The sequence below is a fragment of the Chaetomium globosum genome, genomic scaffold (assembly GCF_000143365.1).
Source record: "Chaetomium globosum CBS 148.51 scaffold_6 genomic scaffold, whole genome shotgun sequence".
Lineage (NCBI taxonomy): Eukaryota > Fungi > Ascomycota > Sordariomycetes > Sordariales > Chaetomiaceae > Chaetomium > Chaetomium globosum.
Genome location: NT_165981.1, coordinates 2,886,996 through 2,906,163, shown reverse-complemented (window position 1 = coordinate 2,906,163; position 19,168 = coordinate 2,886,996). Strand labels below are relative to the sequence as shown.

The window sequence follows — 19,168 nt, the reverse complement described above, 5'->3', positions numbered from 1 at the left end:
ACAGAGGTTAATCTTTACGGGATCTGATTACTGAAACCCCTAGATGACGATATAGCTTACTGGAGACTCAAGAATGCGGCGTCATACATCGGCGATGAGGTCAAACCGGTGCTAGAGGCCACCTTTTTTACACCGCTGTGCTCCATCTTCCCAATCCAAGGAACTCAATACGTTCTTTCCATCCCGATTTTCTGACCTAAACTACAATCATCTCCTGATACTGTTTATAATTCCATTGCAGTCAAGATGGATTCTTCTTCTGCCTTTAACAATTACATCGTTGACTCCGCTATGGGGCCTACCTGCAGCCGGCAAGTTCCTCCAGGCTTCCTTTGGCGTGCCCGCGCGCAGCGGGCACGGTCACTCCTGTTCCGTCTGGCACCTAATACGTGGTTTTGCCAAGTTTCCCAACATGTAGTCCATTTCCGAACGGCGGGTTCATCAATGGATTCGGCTCAATGGTCTAGTGGTATGATTCGCGCTTCGGGTGGACACCCACCGCCTGTAAACAGGCAAGAAGATGTGCGAGGTCTCGGGTTCGATCCCCGATTGAGCCCCTCTCTAGAGTCCATAACTTTTGCTATTTACTTTTGTACGTTTCTGAGTTTGTGACACAAGGTCCACAGGACCCAACAATGGCCTCTGTGAATAGCCTGGGTGACCAGTACCTTCGCGACGCCTGCCCAATGCCTTGTCAACTTAATCGGACATTGTGTGGTGGGCAACAGAAAGACTAAGTAACCTTGAGCTAGGTTCGACAGCACATAATTCGGTGGTATGGGACTCGTGAACTGGCACCCCGGCCCTCAACCGCATTGAGGATGTCAAGTCGTTCGGCTCGCTAGCCCAGCATTACAGCAAGCTCGACTCCCAAATCCCCTGTACCCTACGACTTGGATTATATCGCAGAGATTTACCAGCCCAAGGGCAAGTATATCGCCCCCCCAGTCGCTTACGCGTACCAGGGAGGAGATTTCTACCATCAAGCGCAAGGTCAAGCAACGTAGCGACCTGTGAAAGACACAGGCACGAAAAGATCTGTGTATTCTTGTGTAAAACTGGTCTAACAAACTAAGTGGGAGAACTGGTGGCACTGCGTGGGGTCTTACCCACGCAGGGTCAGTGGTGTGCGCAGTCTGGAAGAAGTGGGCCCGGAACCCCGGCCCGGGACCGCAACACGACCCCAGCATAGAGAGGGCGTTAGACCGCGCCATCTTCGAAGACCTCCGGTACATCGGGGTTCCCCTGTTCAAGTTCTACAAAGCGACCGGCAAGTGCTTCTGGTTGCTTTACAACCGGACCCTCGGGCTCTTCACGACGCGGTACGAGTCCGACCTGGTATATCGGGAGATTATAAATAACTTGCCTCCTCATCAAGCGGTCCGCGCACTCCGCTCATCCTCCCTAACGGTAAGATATAGGGCACAGCCGACAAGGCCACAGCTGTCACCGTCGCCACCGTGGTTACAGAGCTGCTCTGATAAAAAGTATCTAGAATAAGGGGAACCGCAATTAAGAACAACGAAAAGAGTTATCTCAGACTCAGCCCAGCTTTGGGGGCTTGGCCTTTTCTCCATTAGGCTAGCGCATATAGTGGCTAGAACCCACCAATCAAAACCAATTCAAATGACCCACCCTAGCCAACCCACCCAGCTGGTCTGAGTCGCGGATCGGCCAGCCCACCCAAGCGACGATCGCGAATGATGACCTCTTTGCGCCAACGACAATTTCACTACCCAAATTAGCGTCAAATTGAGTGCGGTTTGTTCCATTTGAATCGCTATTGATTGGGCTATTTTAAGATACTAATATATACCACAGAAATGTTGTCATCCAGCGATTCGAGTGACCATGCTAGTGGTCCGAGCCGCGCGCAGCTCCCTGCGCAACTACAACAACTGTCCTCTGAGCTCTCAGAGCTCAGCTATGACCCCCCCAGGACCCGAGGACTATGATGAAGCTGGTCCAGTTTTTTCTGAGCCCGTACCAGAAGAGGAACTCCCCCGATGACATTGTCCAAAGCATGACGACAGAATGGCAGAGGCTGCGGAACAAGAATAGGAGGGCGGTGAATAGAGGACAGGATTCAGCGAAGGCGTACAACTTGGAGACATTCCTCATCAAATGGGTTCGGGGACACATGGGGGCCCAACATCTGGCTGCGGCTTTGAGGGACCCTCGTGTCAAAGAGGCCTTGGAAACTGCGGGCATCAAGATCACCGACACTCAAGAAGAAGACGGCGATGTATTCCGTTCTTCCACTATTCGCAAAGAAATGAAGGCACTCTTGACGACAGATCCATTCAATGACTTCAAGCCGTATGCGGGACAAGACGACAATGCCGCTACCATTGCCGATTTCTGTAGCACCTCTTAGTTGGAGGATACACTGAAGCAGACGTGGCCAACGATTCAAGTCAAAGCCCCGAGGATGGTTGCCCTTTTCTCTCAACTACTACAGAACCAAGTACGTGTCTTTGATAGTGTATCAGGCAACTCAATACGGAAGCTAATAGTAGGGTTTTATAGTCTATTCCTCATAAGAACCTCGAAAGCATCAGCGTCGAGGATAGCCACAGCAGCCAAATTTGCCTGCTTACATCGCTTCTAATGAGAGGGTTCGCCCGCAACAACAGTGCATTCTTGAGGAAAGTCCTTGGATTGTATATGCTAGCCAATGGCACGCCACGTCGGGTCATTGATACCTTCTCAATGATGGGAATCATCGCCTCGTACACTGTACTCAACGAGCTCCTCAACAACATGGCCGAACAGGCCAAGAAGAACCTCAAGAAGGCCGCACATGACCCTAATGGCGTCATTTTTTACGACAACTTCAACTTTAAGAGCAACGTTCGTGAGCTTGTGGGTGGTAAACAAGCCCAGATGATCAACTTGACAACTGCTTCTCTTGTCGGCTGCCCCGAGCTCAATGGCCCTCTCAAACAATCTTCACTCGACACGACACAGCCATTCACCCGCGAGATGGTGATCAAGCACCTACTTCCACGGCGCAAGACATTCGACAAGGCGTCCAAATGGCTGATGGAATACGCGTTATTGAAGGTCTTTGGTCGGGACGACGAGGAGCTCCCGACATTGCCCGTCGTCAGGCGGGTTACGTACAAGGAGTCACCATGCCTTCAGATCGGGGCTATATTCGAAGACGAGGGCACCCTTGCCGGTGTTTACCGGCTTCATGAAGAGCTCTGGCTTCGCCGGCTTGAGTTCAAAGAATACGATGAACGGCTGACCCTAGTTTTCGGGGACCAGAAGAGCACCTCCTTCAATCGCCGTATTCAACAACAGCAACTGGAAGCTAGTCAGCTATGGGAGCGGAAGAAGTGGATGTTGCCGGTGCCAGCCTTCTTCCACGTTGAACTCAATTACATTCACCTTCTCTTCCGCGTGTTTTGGGATACTGGCGGTAAAGACCGCTCGAGCGCTACCATATCCGCCGACGTACAGTTCTTCCAGCGCAGCCGTCACATCAACAAGCAAGACATCAAGTATCACCAAGTACTGCCGCTCTTGATGCATGGCTACACCTCCAGGATCACCGCCATGGTCATTCAAGCGCTTGTTGAGGAGGAGGAGCTTGAATTTGTGGACACTGCTGACCTTACCGTTGACAAGGTTAAACGCGTCTTGCAAGCGCTCGACCGAAAACATCTCAAGCGTATCTTGAAGGACATCTGGAAGACTTGCTTCACGTACAATGGCTGGACCGGCAAATATGACGATTTCGAGGACCCTGACGACGATGCGGAAATTGACATCGAGTTCCGCAGTCATTGCAGGTTACTGCAGTGTGTGGAGGTCCTTCTCATCATCCACGAAGCAGTCCGTCAGGGGGATTACGGCCTGATCAAAGACATCATTCCCATGCTCCCTCTCCTTTTCTGGGGCGGCCGTGGCACAAACTACGGGCCCGAGATGCTCTATTTCGCTTGGCTCTTGCACCCGAATGTCAGCAAAGACGAGGTCACCCGCAATGCGATACTTAAGGGTGGCTTGGTCCGCTGTACTACTGCCGGTAGTATGTACAAGGCCATTGATCTTATGCAGGAGCATATCCATGCTGGGTATGCCCATGATGTCAAGACAACTCGGAACTCGACGCATGACATTGAGGCTACGTTTAGCCGTTTGGCGGTCAATGGCGCCTATTTGGCTACAATTCGCAAGTCTGTTGAGACGGTCTTTGGCAGGCAGCAGAAGGGCACGCACGCTGCTGGCGATCCTGCTACGGATATCATCTCATATGCTTGTAAATTATACAAGGATGGGATGCCACGCCGAGCTCACGAGAGCCGTCCCGATGCGTTCGATGCCCCTGACCTTTGGGAGAGAGGCCAGCGTAACCTCCTGAAGAATTTGGATGACTTCAACGATGTCATTCCAGAGCCGAAGGACGCAGCTGATCAACGCAGCCTTCCTGGTGTTGGTAGCGGGCCGGGCGAGATTGAGATTGACTGGGCGGATGAAGGGGAGCGTCTATTTGATGTAGATGAGAACGACTTCTGGGTAGATGGTTTGGAGGACTTGGGGGCGGTGTTCTAATGCGCTCTGTATTGTTGTTATAACTATGTAGATTTATATCAATGGTGTTGATATCCGCTTCTCTTGACACTTGTTGATAATACCAGGAGTCAGGGGTTGAGGGGTCAATATATTACGACACCAACAACTTCATCAACTATTATTTCGTCACAATATAATAGCTCTTCTACTTGAAGGAGACTGCTCTCCACCCTCTACTGCGCGCTTCCTGCTCGCATCAGCAGCTAAAACGCCGCTGGCTTGCGCCTCCCGCGCTCTGGCATCCTTCTCCCGAGCTCTCTGCGCCTTTCTAACCTCCCACTCTTCCTTGACTTTCGCCAACGATGTGATACAGAACGTCGCCAACTCGGCCCCCTTTGCTTCAAAATGCTCCCACTCTCTTAGAGCCGGGTGCTTCTGCGTCAGGCCATGGAGGTCTTGGAAGGGAAGCTCTTTAGTGGGCCCCCGTACAGCAGAAAACAAACGGGCTACCGCATACTGCAGCTTAATATCCATAAACATCTCCGGGGTAATATCAAAGCGGCGATATCTCTGCGGTACCAACTTCTGGGCGTTCTGGGCGCACCATGATGATATATGGCCAAGCGCGTGGCCGGCGAGGGAACCGGTAGACGGTTTATTCCCCCGCTTCTCGCGTGGTGGCAGGGCGGAGACTTTTCCCAGCTCGTGGTTGCATGCGTTACAGCAGAGGCCCTGCCCAAGAGGGCGGCGATATTCCAGGTCGGAGTTGTCGAAATCCTCCTGGAGATACTGCAGCGCATATTTGCGAAAGCAAGAGGCGTTCAAAAACGCCATAAAAACAGGATCAAGCTTCTCACGTTGAGATACGTCCTGCTTTGTCCATTTAACTTTGGTCTTGAAGTCAAATAAACACTGGGAGTCGACGGCGGCTTCGAGAGTAAGCGCTTCAGGGACAGCTTGTGTTCGAGACTCTGATACAGCCGTGTCGTGGCTTGCTTGAGTAGCGACACTGACTTGGCTCCTTGCGTCGTCGCTGTCTTCGTCGATCAAAGTCATGAGCTGCAGACGACTGCTAACAGTAGGGGCATGTGGTTGGCGTTGAGACCTTTTTGGCTGAGGCCTCTTCCTTGTAGCTGGCTTCTGCTTCTCAACGCTCCCAAGATGGTCAAAGGCCCAATATGGAATGAAAAGATATGCGGTGCCCTGGACACGGCCATCAACATGTTGCTTGCGCACCGCTCTTCTAATGCGCTGCCAGATGTCTGCGATGGTGGTACTGGGGGGGATGCCGAACTGTATAACTCGCTTGACGTCAGGAATATCCATAACCATGCCCAGAGAAACCGTCGCCACGATGATACGGCAGTCAGTGTCGACGTTGGCGAAGTCCTTGAAGATGATCTCCTTGTCGGTAGGTCGAACGTCTGCATCAAACCGTCGAACCACCTTGCGGGCGAACCCCTTCTCGAATCCACAAGTACGACGGAGGTATTGTAATAGGGCGTATCTCGCGCGTAGACAAGCTGTCTTGTTGTCCAAGTAGATGATAGTCATTGGGACCTCCCGTACATTGACAGCACTGGAGCCTTCCAACAGGAACTGGAGCCGGCGATAGTCGCGTATCGAGCCCCGTAAGAGCGGTTGGACGACAATGGAAATCTCTGGTCTGTCGATGGACGTGCGAATGATCTTGGGGTAAGAGTTGAAGCCGGCGTGCTTGAGGATATAGCCCTGATTGTCTCTGTCCAATGTCGCTGTGCATCCGAACCATGGCACCGAGGCCGGCAAAAGAGATCGCAACGTATAGAGATACGTGTAATCCTCTCTGAAATGCCGCCATTCGCCAACACAGTGTAGTTCGTCGATGGCAAAGAGGCCGATCTTCGTATGGAATGCCGGATCTCTCAATATGGCTTTAAACTTTGGATTCAGCGCTTGCTCCGGACTCAAGAGTACATGGGTGTATTTCCCGTCTTTGACTTCCTTCCAGACATGCTTGTTCTATGGAATGATAGAGTCAGTAACTATTCAGGGGTTAGGGGTCAGGGGCAAGCGTTCAATCGTACCTTTAAATGAGTGTCCGCGTCAATCCAAATGGGCCTCGACTCCGGTAACTTTGTAGCGATGTCTTCTCTCTGGCTCTGTCCCAACGTCACCAACGGGACGATCTGCACCGTGATCTTGTTGGGCTTGAGTGCAGAGAATGCGAATAATACAGCACTTTTACCGTAGCCGGTAGCAGCAACGAGAATGGTGTCTTCTTGATAGATGGCGAGGCTCTCCACGGCCTCAATCTGACCGCGGCGAGGCTCATGGCCACCCGCAAGCCTGCGCAAAGTCGCCGAGACGCGCTCAATGTCGTCAAACACCTTCATGATATAAGGAGAAAGTCGCCTAATTGTACGCGGGTTGTCAGGGAGAAAATGACTGTCTGACCTTGTACCGGTTGAAAAGAAACTGGTACATTATTTTCAGATTTTTAGGACGCGTTGTTGTTGTTTTGGAGGGGGGGTTGCCGCTGAGATGGACGCGATCGTCAGCTTCCGCCAGACCCAACAGATCATCATCCATAAATATGAACTATTTGACACTATAAAACTGGTACCAATAGAAAGCCCTCATTCCAGCGATCCTCCACGTAAATTTCCATGCGCATAAATGCTCGTGGTGGTGCGCAATGACGGAGTGACTGTAGCTGCGTGTATCAGATCGCCCAAGAAAGGGTCTGAACCTGAGATAAGGCGGCCCCGGCGCCCTGGGATTTGTGCCAGTTCCCAACAAGGACGGGTTCAACAACAGGTTGTTGAGAGCAGTTGAAGACACCAACATGAGACTCAAGAGAGCTCATCTTTATCACGTAAAGCTGCCGTTCATCGGCACCGGCTATGCCACTGGCCTCTTCGATATGGGATGGGTGGAGCTTGTTTCCATGGTTTGTCTTGGGCATCACGCCGGGTCGTGGCGTGGTGCTCATGGCACCCATGGGACTCACAAGACCATTGTTGTCCGTCCCAAGTATTTTGTCCATCCTAACCTATATTGTCCGTCCCAAGATATACGGCCCATCTCAAAAACTAGCAAATCCCTTGGCGGGTCACCACACCGAGAGGTTACATATCCACCCATTCAAAGAAAGGGCCGAAACCCGGGGATTCAACAGTTGGTGTTAGGAGGACAGGTGAAGGAACTTGTTGATAGAGACTGGTGGGCATGTGGGAAGCGATCACCGACATACCACGAGGACCTTCAGTCGCCCGACGGCTAGTCGAATCTCCCAGCATGCCATAGCAGACCAAACAAGCCGGCTTGTGTTACCACGTCGCGGTCTCGAATGCTATGCACACCTCATCTCTCTTGCCGAGGAACGACTCGTATTTGTTGCTCGCCTCCGCCGGCTCGGCGATGTTGGCTGCATCCTCGCGGAATGCATTCTTGAGGTGTGCTTCAAGAAAGACCTTGTCAAATATGAGCCGAAAAGGACACAAGAGGCTGCCTCTCAGTTGTATTCTTTTCCATGCGTTGGTTTCGCCATTCTTGCCGGTGATCTCCTCGCTGCTCTCCGTTTCCTGGCGCGGTGCAGCTTGGGATTCTTGGTTTGGTCGTGGGGGCTTCGGCGAGGACGGAGTGCGCGGTGCGGCGGAGCTGTGGAATTACCGAGGGCGGAGGGGTTGGGAGGAGGCATTTGGTCCGGCAATATATTTTGAAGGGGCGGACGAAAGGAGAGGGTGGGATGAGAGAATGGGGTGTAGCATTCATTGAACAGAATCTGATAGATGGACGAAATGTTGTTCAACTCAGAGTAAGACGAGACGGGACGAATAAAAAAGGAGATTATTCAACGAAAATGAATGGAAAGTACATCGCCGAATGGGTTGAAGAAGACCGCAACTGGACGGGTATGGGTGTGCAGTCATAGTCTGAAATAACCGGAAGACAGAGATCTCTTTGGCGATACATCGAAGTCTCCAGCAAAGGATAAAAACATGTATTACCTATGCCATCAAGACCAAAGTTCGACATTCTCTCCCACACACACAGTTCATGGGAAGACCATCGCCCCGATACGCACCGCCTAGGTACTTAGGTAGTCAAACAAACGCTTTTAATCCTATGACCGCTGGTATATTCTACCGCTGAGGCTTTCTCCTGTTGTTACAAACCCTCTGAACATAATGCCTGCCACCCTCCTGATGCTGATCCTGCGATGCTCTTGAAAAGAGATGCCCCTAGCCATGTAGCCCACATGCATATTCGTACACCAAAAGAATACCCTCACACCATCCTACACCCAAACGCCAAAGTAGTATGTCATGTTAAACACACGACGCGCACACCCCATTCCATGAGAATGGGGTGCTAATAGTAGGCCAGTTGACCAACACAGACAAACGGGGTTGTCACATAACAGAACCAACACCCCCAGCCTGTCCGCTCGCCCTTCCCCGGGCCTCCATCCATCAATCCATCAATACTCAGCCCCCACCCAATCCAAAACCGCACAAACCACCTCAACCGCCACGACCGCTCCCCTCGCCGCCATCGCGACCACACTCTCCAGCAGCAACACAGCCATCCACACCGCCGCGAACGCGGCCTCGCCCAAGCTGCTCAACCCCCTCAGCACCCTCGCAAGCGCAACCGCCACCGCAACCGCCGCCACAGCATCCCGCCGCCGCACAGCAGCAGCACTCGTAGGGTCTCTCATGACCCCCAGCCCCAGCCCACTCTCCACCCCATAACCTAGACCATGATGATGCTGGTGCTGATCAAGATGTCGATGTCGTCCACGAAGCTGATTCCGCTGACGCTGACGCCGGTACTGATTCCGTCCCAACCCCGCAACCACGGCGGCCGTTACATCATCGACCGCGACATCATGCAGGCCATCGGCGGCCCAGGCTAGTCAATGCCCCCCACCACCAGCACCTCCGCCACTGCCACCCGCACCCCCCACAGCAACAGCAGTACTACTGCTACTACCACCACCAATAGAACCATGCGACGCATGCCCGGCGCCACCCAGAAGCAGCCTCCGGTTCTTACGCATCAGCTGCGCGAGGTTCTTCTCGAGTTTTTCCGTCTCGCGGCGGGCTGTTGTCAGCGCTTGCTCGGCGTCTTCGAGAGACATGAGTGGCACGTTGCCGAAGGGCCCTGGGGACGTGAAGTTGATGGCGCCGCCTCCCGCGCCGATGCCCGGCCCGACGCCGGCTGCGGCAGCGGCGATGGCAGAGGTGGCGGCCGCGGCGGAGGGGATTTGAAATTGGGTTTGGTGCGGGGGTGGTGGTTGTTGGTATTGTTGGGTTTGTTGTGAGGAAGTTTGTTGTTGAGGGTGGTGGTGGTGATGATGATGGTGGTGATGATGGTGCGAGTGGTGATGGTGTCGGGGAGAAGAGGAGGAAGCGGCGGCTGTGCCGGAGGCGGCGCTGAAGACTTCCTCGACGGTAGGGAGTTGGGAGTTGATGTCGAGGTATGCGCCGTGCGGATCGGCGTGGTGGTGCAGCTCGTCGGCAAAAGCGCCCACAGGGCCCGGGTAGCTCAGCTCGGGTGGGGCCACACCGACATCAAGAATGTCGTCGTGAGAGAGTGGTGGCTGCTGGGAAGAGGACACGGCACCTCCGATGCGGCCGTATAGCCACGGCTCACTTAAACTCTGGGTCTGGTTCTGTGCAAGCGCCGGCGGTGTCCAAAGTGAACATGGCCTTGGGCAGGCTCATGTCTCTCGAAATTGAGGTTCAGCCGCGGTAGGACGTATTGATTGATGTAGTAGATGGCCTCCTCGCGCTGGATCTTGTTCACCGGATCGGAGAGGTAGGCAGCGGGGGCCTGGGGAAAATAACTAGGAGGCCCGTTGGGGACTGCGCGGCCTTTGATCAGACTGAAACCGCCGCCAGCCTCGTGACGGGAGGAGACAAAGGCGGCGGGGCTGGCGGTCGATTCAGCTACGAGCCGTTGGAGGTCGAGGAAGCGATCTTCTTCATCGGGTGTAAGATTGCGGATACAGTCGCCGTTGGGCGTCAGGAGAATGCGCGTTCCGTCCATGACCTTGCGGACGGGCTTGCCGGCTAGGAGCGAGGCCTGGTCGTCCTCGGTGACGATCGACTTGGTCGGGGTCATGGAGTTCTTAGCTGCCTGATCTCGAATGCCCGCGCTAGTGGCATCATTCCGCGACCTGTCCAGCTGGACGCTGACTGATTTGAAGAAGGCTAGGCTCTCGACGCCATCTGGCACCAGGCCGGCCGTTTGTAGGTCGTGTAGTACCGAGGCTGGGGTGGGTAGAGTCCGGGGAGTGGATAACTCGGAGCTCTTGTCGACCTTCTCCCCGGCCTTTCCCTTCGGATCGCCGTACCGGCCTTTATGCAGTGGCAGCTCGTCAGTCAAGGTGGTGGTCTCGTTTGCCGTGGACCGGTAAGCCGACGACTCTTCCTTCAACTCTTTGCTCTCTTTAGCCTCAACGGCTTCCTTAGTCTCCCTGATCGGCGGCGGGATTGTGGCTAGCGGAGTCTCCGGACGGCTCGCCGCAGGAGTTGCCGCTTTGCTACTCGACTTCTCCTTTTCCTTCTTCTGTTTTTTCTTGCGGCCAAGGATGGGGGCGATCTCAACGGCCGTCTCTACTTTAGCAGGCTGGGCCGCGATAGTAGCCGACTCTTTCTTCAAGGCCTCCTTGCGTTGTTTCCGCTGTTGGCTCTTTGTCGTCGTTCTTACCGGGGCGGAACCAATTTTGGACGGCGGGGGGGAGTTCGTGCGTGAAGCCGAGATAGAAGCCGACATAATGGAGGCAGTGTCCGATATTAACTCACTCGCTGGTGTCTCGGGGCGCATACCCGCCCGTACGCCAGGTGCCGCCAAGATTGGAGTCGATGGCACTTCTGTCTTTGGCGTGGAGACTACCCTGAGGGTCTTTGGAGCTGAACGGGCGAGGGGAGATGCGACAGAGGCCGGCGTCGGAGTCGGAAGGGCCGGGAAGGCAGAATCTCGATCCGTCGCCGACTTGTCCGTCGCCGACGGCGCTTCCAGATTCTTGATCTGAGACACCTTAGTTGCCGCAGCAATGTTGAGTACACCAGGGGTGGGGCGCTTGTCCGTTCCCTTCCCACGTGCCATTTCGGAGGTTTTATCCGAAACTGTCTCCCGAGCCTTTACCTCCGGTTTGGGTGTCTCGCTCTTAGGCGTTAGGGCAAGCGTGACCGCAGGTGCGGCCTTCTCTATTTCCTTCCCTTTGTCCTTCCCCTTTGCCTTCTCGGCAGGATTCTCAGGAGACTTTTTGCCAGTTGTTTTGCTGGGCGTGGCCTTGGGCTGGGCAACCGGCGTTGCGGACCGGGGCTTCGGCGAGTTGAGGGCTGGAAAGTCTTCATCCTGCAGAACCTTTGACTTGACTTTAGCAATGTCCTTTGATAACCCGCTCTCGGCGGCAAGGGCTTTGACGGCTTTCTTAGATTCGGGCACCGGCGTGATCGCCTTCTTGGTAAGCGGGCTGGACGCGGCGACGGGCGGTTTTGACGGAACCTTGGGGAAAGCAACCGGTGGCGTCTGCCGCCCTGCGCTAATGGGTGGCAAAGACGAATATGAGATAGCCGGGGATGGCTGTGCGCTCGGGAACGAGAACCCAGGGGGCACGGACGGAGTCCCGACACGTCCAAGAGACTCAAATGCGCCAGGGGGTTGCCGAATACTAGCGTCAATGGGCTCGTCGGCGACAAGAGCATCTATGCTCGACGTCACCTCATCGAGGGAGGGGAGTTCGTCGTCTACGGAAACCAGGGTTAGCGTCTCCGTTTGAAATGCAGCACCGTGCAGGCAACAACCCCAAGACACCGAGACATCTCTGATCAAGGGAGGGGCAAGAGAACAAGCCGCCGGCGCCGCTATGTACAGAAGGGCTTGGGTTACGTCAAGACTACCATCATCGTCTTCCTGAAGAGGTAAAAGTTGGGATCCGTTTATGAGAAAGTGGTGAAATGATGCTCTATTATGACCACCGATGCCACCTCAGCCCCGACGGTGCAAAACCTGGGGCCCAAGTTAACGTACATGGGGGAACCTGCGAGGAAGACGATGAGAGCTTGCCTGACGTAACCCGACAACCCTGGCGATGCAAAAAGACCCGACCGGGGAAGCAAATAGGACAGCGTGAGCCCAATGTTTGCGAACCCCCCGGAGAAAAGGATCCGTGCCTTTCGCCCAAAATGCAAATGACGCCAACCCAAGGCGGCTCCTCCGTCGGAACCGGCGATTGGGTGATGCTCCACGGAATCAAGGCGTTGCCTCTCGAACCCCTCATACCCTTCGTTGCCAGCGACGCCGTCATAATATATAGTTATAATAGGAAAACAACAAGACCCGGATGCCGCCCCTCCCGAGAAAGAGATGAATCAATAGAGAAATGGTAAAAATGTCGCAGTACCGAAATCACCAGCCCCGGTATCCTGGGTTGTACATCATGCCCGGGTTGGTGTACCCACCTTGCGACTGGCCACCGAACAGTCCCTGTCCGAGACCGGCATTGCTCTGTTGCTGCAGATGCTGCTGGGACTGCATCCTCGCCTGCAGGATACTCGGGTCCGCAAGATCAACTAGGCCACTCCCCCCAGAGGAGGAAGTGTTAGCGTGTCTGTGCTTCTTCCCCTTCTTCTTCTGCTTTGAACCCAAATCATGGAAGGCTCCAGGCTGCGAACCGTAGAGCGATGCCAGGTGGCTCGAGGCAGGAGCCGGGGTGGATGAGGTGGAGGGTGGGTACTGGCTAAGAAAGGAAGAGAACATGTACTCACGCTTTCCGGCATCATGCGCCTGGCTGCCCGCGCCCCGGTTGCGGAAAAGTTGCAGCATCTCGTTGGTGTCCTTCGGAGCGCCCCCAAAGGCGGCCGACCCAAATCCGTGCTGCCCAAATACGCCCGGCGGTGTGCCCGTCGACTTGAGGCCCGGCGGGGGCCCAGCCACCGAACTAGAGTAAAACTGGCCACCGGGCTGGTTGTGGAATGACGATGGCATCATTGACGACTGCTGCGCCATGATCCGGGGGTTGGCCGTCAGCTTCACGGACGTAGCCGAGGCGGCTTCTCTCCCTTCGTTGGCAAAGCTGAACCGCGAGCCCTGGCGGTTGTGGCCCTGACCCTGGAACAAGTTAGGCTGCGCAGAGAGGTGGTCAACAAAGTTGCTCGGCTGGCGTATGAACGCGGGTTGTTGGGGCGTCATGGTGCGGCTGCCGCCAATTGAACCAAGATTCGCGTTTGTCTGCGTGAAGCTAGAGCCGACGGTTTGGCCAAAGGGCCCGTCCGTGCTGCCTCTTTGAATGGGCGGCTGTGCGGTTCGGCGGGGGTCGAAGCTGGGACCCTCGCGACCATGCTCGCGGTCTTCGGGCTCGCCGCCCAAAGCCAGACTGCCACTGCTCTCAGGTTCGCCTTCTGACGGCTCCCGGGCGGCGCTCGATTGCCGATCGTCGACACTGCTAGCATCTTCAGATGGGCGCATAGCCCGGCGGCGGATCCCACCACGGGGGTCGAAAAGCGGCGGGTAAAGGTTATTGAATTCCTCGTCCGATATATCCCCACCGATTTTGGGCCATGCAAGCGTGCAACCCTCGAGGGACTTTAGCAGCGACTTGAGAGTGTCGTGCGGGATCCGTTTGGTCTTATCGGTGGGCACCATAGTGTTGATCTTCTTCAAAGTTGCGCTTGGGGTGACCCGAGAGGGACCGGCAACGGGAGAGGGTTCACTTGGCTCATCTTCCACGGCCGATTCAGCAGTTGCCGGCAACGAGTTGGAGATAGCTGGGCTAGGGGCCGCAGCACTGGTGGCGTGACTGCCCCGTCGGCTGCGGACCTGCGGATTGCGGGCCCAGTTCGCCGAGGCCGGCAGCGCCGGCGCATCGCCATTGTCGGAGCCGTCCTTGCTAGAGCTTCTCGCCATAGGTTGCGCAACGGCGGGGGATGGCGAAGGATGAGCATGTTGTCTCGAGGCGGAGCGGGAGGAGCCGGCGTTTTGAATAGGTCGTTGCGAGTTAATGCTGTTCATCGACGACAGATCCTGCCGGCTGTAGCTATCCTCCTCATCTCCTAACTCGTGGAGGAACATGCATTGCCGATTCGCGCACTGCTCGTGCCTCAGCCAGGCCGAGCAGTACTTAGTCGTCCCTAGCTGAGCCCTCAGAACCCTATCGCCGTTTTGGGAGCCATTAACTGCCTGGATGCACCGGCTGGCGTCCTCCTTCTTCTCAAACGTCACATAAACGCCGAGAGACTGGTTGTGGCCGTCCGTGCCCTTACGACTGCTGATCGAAATCTTCAGGATGTTGCCGTATTGACCAAAAAATTCGGGTTTTCGGAGCGTCTTGAGCAATTCATCTTCGCGGACTGTCGGGGTCAACCCGGTCACATAAACCAAATTCTTCTGGACGACCCGGACGCCCACTAGATTCTTTCGGTTCTCCTTCTCGGCTTCACGTTTCTGTGCCTCCTTCTGTCGTTGTTCGGCGGCACGCTTTTTCTGGTTTTTTTGAATATTCGCTCGAAATTCGGCCACCCTGTGGCCAGTCAGCAAATGGGAACCCAAGCCGGAACACCTCATCTTACTCTTCCGGCGTGACGACTTTCCACTGGATGGTCTTTTCGTCGTATGGGCGGCGGCACGCTGGGCAAAGCCCGTTCATGTTCGAACGAATGTTGTTGAAGCAGAATTGACATATCTAGAGGCGCTGTCAGCGACGCACCCAGGGGTATAGGCGAAGAGGGATAGATAAGTCCGTACCTGATACCCGCAAGGGCAGGGTCGGAAGTTTCGGTCCGAAAGATCAAACTCTTCGATGCAAAGAGGACTGTGGTACGCGGGGTTAGCGGGTGGAAGCCGGACGACCATCAAGCGCACGAGGGATGTGGCGTGGCGGGGTTGAGACGGCGGGATTCAATGGAAAGTTCCATACCAGCAGTCCTCCTCATCATCGAAATATGTATCTTCAGGCGCCATAGTTATAGGGGGGCCTCGAGGCAGGAATGAAGCAACGTGGTTGCGGCGGGAGGAGAGATTCGATGCAAACGATGGAGATCGGTCAGTCGAGGAGCGATGTGGGTGAAAGCGCAGGGTTGAGTATTAAATATGGTAAACGCGAGGAGAAAACGGAAGGAAAAAATAAACAAATAATCCGTCTGATGAACACCGTTATAAATTCACAACGAAGACCTCGGGATTCCCCGCAACTGACTTGTTGGTAGAAAATGGGCAGCAGGGAGCAGTGGTTTGCGTGTTTTGGGGAGGAGCCTCTTGAAGGCGACGCAGAGCCTTCCACGAAAGGGTCCACTTCTGCCGCTAGTCCAGTTTCGGCTTTGCGCCCATTCTGCACGTGTCCCTCAGCCTGCGGTTGGACAGCAGGCCGGCTGCCCTGGCGGGGCTCTTTGAGCTTGCTCCCCCCAGCTCACGTAACTGATCGAGCGGGTGAGCAGTTACCCCATCCACGTGACTTGCCTCACTGGGTTGGACCGAGCAGCTCCAAGCTCGACGTCAATCCGAAATCGAATCGTCAAGCAAGTCTTTGATCGAGGCCACCGGCTGATTCTCGCTCAATTGGGCCCCGCTTCCCAACCACAACCATGGCCAGCAAGCTCTACAGAAACAGGGCTCTGGCCTCAGCCCTACGACCGGCGAACCCATCGGTCGCAGTTCGCCACGAGGCTGCTGTGCGTTGTTTCGCGACAACCGCCCGCAATAGCGTCGCCCTCCCCAAAGATGTCCAGAACCCGCGCGCCGCGCCCCGCGGCCAAGTCGGCACCCCTCTTCAGGCACCTCTCGTCAATCCGGCCGACAAATACCAATCCAAGTCCGATAACATGCACAAGTACGGGTCATGGCTCATGGGCTGTCTCCCCAAGTACATCCAGCAGTTCTCGGTCTGGAAAGACGAATTGACCATCTACATCCCCCCCTTCCGGCGTTATCCCGGTCTTCGCTTTCTTGAAGTGTAAGGCGACGTTAGGCGACATGTGTAGCCGGTAGCTGATGATCAATCTAGACAACACCGCCGCCGAGTTTACCCAGATGAGCACCATCACGGCCGTGGACTTTCCTACCCGCGATCAACGGTTCGAAATCGTCTATAACTTGCTCAGCGTCAGGCACAACTCCCGAATCCGCGTCAAGACTTATGCGGACGAGACCACGCCGGTGCCCAGCGCCACCCCTCTGTTCGACGGCGCCAATTGGTACGAGCGGGAAGTCTATGACATGTTCGGCGTGTTCTTCCTCAATCACCCCGACCTGCGCCGTATCATGACGGATTATGGTTTTGAGGGCCACCCGCTACGGAAGGATTTCCCGGTCACGGGCTATACCGAGATTCGGTGGGACGAGGAGAAGAAGCGCATTGTCACAGAGCCGCTCGAGCTTACCCAGGCATTCCGCAACTTTGAGGGCGGATCCAGCGCGTGGGAACAGATTGGTCCCGGTGTAGACCGGACACCCGAAACCTTCAAGTTGCCGACACCAAAACCGGAGGAGAAGACGGAGGAAAAGAAATAGAACAGTTGTGGCGCTGTACATATTCTGTCAAGCAAAGTTATGCAACTTGCCGGTACTGGGGAACGCGACGGGAGCGTTGTTTTGCATCCCAGGTAATTCCAGGGGGTGTATGGTGCCAATGGAAGTTGAATCGGCCTGAACATTTGCCTCAGGTACAAGTCAAAAAAAACTCGGTGCCACTAAAACTAGTGCCAGATCTCCTTTTTGAAGCATCTCCCTTTAACTGATGACCGGGGGCCGAAGGAAAGAAAAGAGCTACAATATGTCTCGATCCATTTCTTCGTCTCGTCTCAACCACCAACATCTTATCGTCCCATCTGACACAGCTCGAGTCAAATTCATTACATCACCCACAATCAACCCTAACCCAGCTCTTGAATACCGAACAGCCAGCCCAACCCCTGACTCCACCATCACCCATCCATAACCCCCATCCCCACCCCACAACTCTCAACATTAAGTCCAGAAGGCAAGGTGGCCGAGCGGTCTAAGGCGCCACGTTAAGGAGTTTCAAATCCTTGATCCTGACTCTTGCGAGTCTTCCGTGGTCTCGAAAGGGGCGTGAGTTCGAATCTCACCCTTGTCATTACATTCATGCGCCGTCGACGGTGTTTTCTTTTTGGTTATGTCGTCTTATTGTTTAAGGGGAACTAAGCCCTCTTCTTTGTGTTTGAGCAAACTTATTCTAATATAGGCACTTAATCTTGGGGTTTTCCGACTTGTTCATCCGTATTATGCTCAGGGCTCTCTCCACGACAAAGCTGTCTCCATAACCCGTCGTTCAGCCCGCGAGCATGATCACAACCTGTAAGACAGCAGGTTGCCCGGGAGGATTGCCACCGTTGATTGATACTCGGCTTTGCATGGCCTTGGGATTCTTGGGCCAATACATCATTTAATCTCAGGCGATTCGGGAGTTCAAAAGTCCAGCTTGCTCACTCCCTTACCCAAACTAGGGCTACACCCCCTTAAATTCCCAATTGACTTACACCACCACATACCTAAACCAGCTTCGTCGCCATTACCGTCCCATAATGTACATTCTTTCCCTCATAGTGTCAAGAACGCATAGCATAAGCGGGACATATGGCACCGCAAATGTGTTGAAGCTCTTTCATCAATTCTCATACATGTCCAAATGATGTGATCGCTAGTTCTCTGAATGACAAACCCCTTCCCAACGGCGTCCAGGCCGTGTCCAAAGTAGGGTATATACATGGGCCGATATATGTACAGCAAAGAAACACACCCCTTCACTTTCCCCATCGTCACACCCCGTGCCGTCACCCCCTCATCCCCTAAAGGCGGCCCTTGTAGCCCTTGGGCGCGAGGTTGACATTGTACTCGAGCTCCGAGGGTGGCCTTGGGGTCGTCCTTGAGGGGCTTGAACTCGACGACCAGGTCGTCCTTGACGGCGAAGACGGTGTCGCTCTTGATCCACGGGTCGTCGCTGGGGTAGAGCTGGGTGGTGCAGCCCTGAAAGTCCTGGTGGGTGACCATGATGTGGATGTGGGCGGGCCGCATGGGGTGGCGGTCCATCATGGTGAGCAGCTGCCACGAGGGCCCGTCGCGCGGCAGCGAGTAGGCCGTCGGGTGCAGGCAGTAGAACCAGTAGCGGCCGTTGGCGTCGGCGCGGAACTTGCCGCGCAGGTTGTTGGGCGACTGGTTGTCCGGATCTTGGAAGTCGTACTTGCCGTTGGAGGACGCCTGCCAGATGTCGAAGACGGCGTTGGGGATGGGCTGCCCCGTGGTGATGTCGCGGATCACGCCGTGCATCTTGGTCACGCGGCCGCCGGCCGGCACGCCGTCCTGGAAGATGACGTCGCCGTGCGCGCGGAAGGGCGCGTTCGGCGACCAGAAGGGTCCCAAGATGGAGGAGGAGGTGGGATCCATGCCGGACTCGGAAACGATCTTGTGGGCGATCTCGTCGACAAGCCTGGGTGATGTTAGAATAAGGTTTGTGTTTCCACGGGGAAAGCCAAAAATGGAACTTACGACTCAAGGCCGAGAACATCGCAGATGCGGTGTGTCTCATTGCGGGTCTTGCTCGCTCTTGACATAAATCTCGCCCAGGGCGTTGACGAACTTGACACTCTCCATCCACTCGTCAATGGTGAGCTCTGTCTCGCGGGCAAAGTCATGG

The 19,168-nt window shown here is 55.0% G+C and overlaps 5 protein-coding genes and 2 non-coding genes across 7 annotated transcripts; 5 read left to right on the top strand and 2 right to left on the bottom strand.

Annotated features, from left to right (window-relative positions):
- Window positions 1-246: 246 nt before the first annotated feature.
- CHGG_09247 (uncharacterized protein) lies at window positions 247-2,377 on the top strand (the record flags this gene model as incomplete). Its single annotated transcript, XM_001227173.1, has 4 exons — window positions 247-592; window positions 859-1,003; window positions 1,083-1,338; window positions 1,940-2,377. 4 exons carry the CDS (start codon window positions 247-249, stop codon window positions 2,375-2,377), a joined length of 1,185 nt encoding a protein of 394 aa, XP_001227174.1.
- On the top strand, window positions 453-557 carry CHGG_11407. Its single transcript has one exon. It is a non-coding gene; the product is annotated as a tRNA-Pro (tRNA).
- A 386-nt stretch (window positions 2,378-2,763) lies between the features above and the next one.
- On the top strand, window positions 2,764-4,563 carry CHGG_09246 (uncharacterized protein; the record flags this gene model as incomplete). Its single annotated transcript, XM_001227172.1, has 1 exon — window positions 2,764-4,563. One exon carries the CDS (start codon window positions 2,764-2,766, stop codon window positions 4,561-4,563), a length of 1,800 nt encoding a protein of 599 aa, XP_001227173.1.
- A 147-nt stretch (window positions 4,564-4,710) lies between these two features.
- Window positions 4,711-15,480, bottom strand: CHGG_09245 (uncharacterized protein; the record flags this gene model as incomplete). Its single annotated transcript, XM_001227171.1, has 12 exons — window positions 4,711-6,525; window positions 6,591-6,893; window positions 7,256-7,558; window positions 7,869-8,166; window positions 8,685-8,806; window positions 9,029-9,423; window positions 9,568-10,186; window positions 10,273-12,269; window positions 12,984-15,040; window positions 15,090-15,202; window positions 15,265-15,331; window positions 15,437-15,480. The coding sequence occupies 12 exons, from the start codon at window positions 15,478-15,480 to the stop codon at window positions 4,711-4,713; spliced, it is 8,133 nt and encodes a 2,710-aa protein (XP_001227172.1).
- Window positions 15,481-16,100: 620 nt separating this feature from the next.
- Window positions 16,101-17,025, top strand: CHGG_09244 (uncharacterized protein; the record flags this gene model as incomplete). Its single annotated transcript, XM_001227170.1, has 2 exons — window positions 16,101-16,449; window positions 16,520-17,025. 2 exons carry the CDS (start codon window positions 16,101-16,103, stop codon window positions 17,023-17,025), a joined length of 855 nt encoding a protein of 284 aa, XP_001227171.1.
- A 468-nt stretch (window positions 17,026-17,493) lies between these two features.
- On the top strand, window positions 17,494-17,611 carry CHGG_11408. The gene has a single exon. It is a non-coding gene; the product is annotated as a tRNA-Leu (tRNA).
- Window positions 17,612-18,075: 464 nt separating this feature from the next.
- On the bottom strand, window positions 18,076-19,166 carry CHGG_09243 (uncharacterized protein; the record flags this gene model as incomplete). Its single annotated transcript, XM_001227169.1, has 2 exons — window positions 18,076-18,961; window positions 19,021-19,166. The coding sequence occupies 2 exons, from the start codon at window positions 19,164-19,166 to the stop codon at window positions 18,076-18,078; spliced, it is 1,032 nt and encodes a 343-aa protein (XP_001227170.1).
- Between the last annotated feature and the right edge of the window lie 2 nt (window positions 19,167-19,168).